The sequence below is a fragment of the Pteropus alecto genome, unplaced genomic scaffold, assembly GCF_000325575.1.
Source record: "Pteropus alecto unplaced genomic scaffold, ASM32557v1 scaffold226, whole genome shotgun sequence".
NCBI lineage: Eukaryota > Metazoa > Chordata > Mammalia > Chiroptera > Pteropodidae > Pteropus > Pteropus alecto.
This window is the reverse complement of record NW_006440132.1, coordinates 1,332,282-1,334,625: the sequence shown is the minus strand read 5'-3', so window position 1 is coordinate 1,334,625 and position 2,344 is coordinate 1,332,282. Positions and strand designations below refer to the sequence as shown.

At 42.2% G+C, this 2,344-nt stretch overlaps 1 protein-coding gene across 4 annotated transcripts in view; it reads right to left on the bottom strand.

The window, feature by feature from the left end:
* Nucleotides 1–559: 559 nt before the first annotated feature.
* The window catches only part of FBXW2 (F-box and WD repeat domain containing 2), a 25,582-nt gene continuing 23,797 nt past the window's right edge, over nucleotides 560–2,344 (bottom strand). For all 4 annotated transcript variants that reach the window (XM_006917081.3, XM_006917082.3, XM_015593361.2 and 1 more), the window contains one exon: nucleotides 560–1,255. In XM_006917081.3, the coding sequence (XP_006917143.1) occupies nucleotides 967–1,255 (289 nt within the window). In that variant the 3' untranslated portion in view covers nucleotides 560–966. The remainder of the gene's footprint in view (nucleotides 1,256–2,344) is intronic.

Below are 2,344 nucleotides of genomic sequence, written 5' to 3'. Positions count from 1 at the left end.
TGATTCCATCTATATATTATCTCTAACTCCAAAGGATAATGAATCAGGAATCAGACAAAACTGAAATATCAACTTTTGCACACCTTAGCAGATGCGGAATCAGAATGAATCTTAGAAGTCACTCAACTTAACAACTAGCTATACAGACAAGGAAAATGGGGCCCAGATAAGTCACATGCCTGAGGTCACAGATTTCCTAGGTAACAGAGTCGGTCTTCAATCTTCCACCTCAGTGCTCTAATACACCATGTCACCTCCGTGAACTCACAGAGGCTGTGGGGGACTGAGGACCAACCTGCTCCATGGAAACAAAAACTACAGAACTCCCTCACATCTGAAACATGGCCAACCTCGACTCTGTCAAGAACTAGGGCTTAGAATGCGTTACAAACAACCGATATGTAGAACTGAATTTGTACTAGGAGACAGTTTTCTTTAGAATTAGTATTTGGTGGCAAGTTGATGAATGTCACAGGACTCGGTGGTCTTAGTAACACTAGTTGTTAAAAAGGCGGAGCCTTGTGAGAAAAGTTGCTGTAAAACATCGTAGCACCTTTGCTTCAACTTCAAAAGAAAAAAGGCAATGGTAAAAAGCTTTAATGATAGACCGAGTATGTTTTTATAGGCAACCAATTAGCAGATTAATGAACCATTTAAATTTCTTTACTTAAAACCAATATTCAAGAAAGATGAACCCAAAATGCATCGTCTTATACTGACCAACATAACTAAGTACAAATGAAGTCAATGTGTACCCCATTAGCATGCTGCGTTGTATGTCAATAAAACGAGCCCTCCCCCACCCCGAGCCCTGGCCCCCTGGCAAACATAGATAAATGATTGTGCACTGCGTGATGATACCATTAGGTGAGAACTTTGGTTCATGCAGTCGGCTGCCATAGAGGTTGCACTCAACACCCGCAGCCCCGGCACCCAAAGTCAAGTCAGCGGTGGTAGCTCGTGGTGTCAGCCATGTTCCTTCCACAACACCAGGTGAATACTGTGGTCAGGCATGCTGGTGGCAAAGACCAAGCCCGTGTCATTGTGCCCATCCAGTCCATTCAGCCAGGACGCTTCGCCTGCCAGGAAGCTGGAGCCTCTCTTTGATTTCCTGTACTCTGGCAGGGGCCAGCGGCTAATCAGGCTCTCTGTCCGCAAGTCCATGATATACAGGTAGCGGTTGTCAAACAGCAGGGCAAAGACATCTCCAAAGCCAAGCAAGGCCAAGTTTGCTATCTCTGGAGTCTTGATGACCCTACGGGAGGAGAGTTAGCAAATATGAACCAGAAGGCAGCTTTGCTTTTGCTTCTGCTACTGTAATCTTTTCTGGAGGCATTTAAAACCAATATGAAATTGAAACCAATTTAGAGAGTTAAAGTTTTTGATAAAAAGGAAAATATAAAGACAAAAAGCTCAGTCGAATTTTAATAGTGGGCAGGGGAGAAGCCTTCATAATGATGATAACACAGGCATGTAAGGAGAAAGGCAGTATTTGATGAACATTTATAAAAGCACAAAATGCTCATCCAAGCTGGAAGGATCTTACAGATTATCTCATTTACTATTCTCATTTCTAAGACATTAACACTGAAGTCCAGCCAGGGTAAACTCTTTGGCTAAGGATTCAAAACTAGTCAGTTACCGATTAGAACAGGAATATAAGACTCAACTCTTACCACTAGGTAAAAAGATTTATGTCAAATCCTAGAATACTAGTCTAGGGGAACCTCCCAGAACAAAGACGGAAGAACAAGTGACTCAAGTGCTACTCTATGCAGTGGCTAGCAAATACACAGATTGCCCCCTAAAATAGTAAAGGCTAAAAATATTAAAAGTTTCCCAAATAATTCAGAAACTTATTAATAACAGATTCGTAAGAAATTGTTAGAGAAGACTGGGCCAGTTGGAAGGACAGCCTTAACCTTCAGGTAGGTAGTTCCCAAAACATCAATGACAAAGGTACAAAATGAGAGACCTAACTCAACAGCTGCACAAATGAAAAAAACTTAAGTCTGTTGTCTGCATACTCAGTGAGGTAAAAGGTTAACAAGAAAAACTAATGTCCTCTTTGGAGGTACCAGTAAAAGAGCTACAAGACAAAGGATATACAAATTCTGCTCTGTGACGATAAGTTTGGGCTCCGTTAGAGGCCAGGTTAGACTGCTTTAACAAGGACAGTACCAACTAGTGTATGTCCAGGAGGTTAACCAGAATGGCAGGGCCTGGTAACCAGGAAAAGCAAGAAACAGCTGAAGGAGATCAGTTGAGAGAGGGGAAAAAAGTACTGGCAGGGACAGGGAACCAGACACAATCATCACCTTTAAATAGTGAAGAATATGTGAGG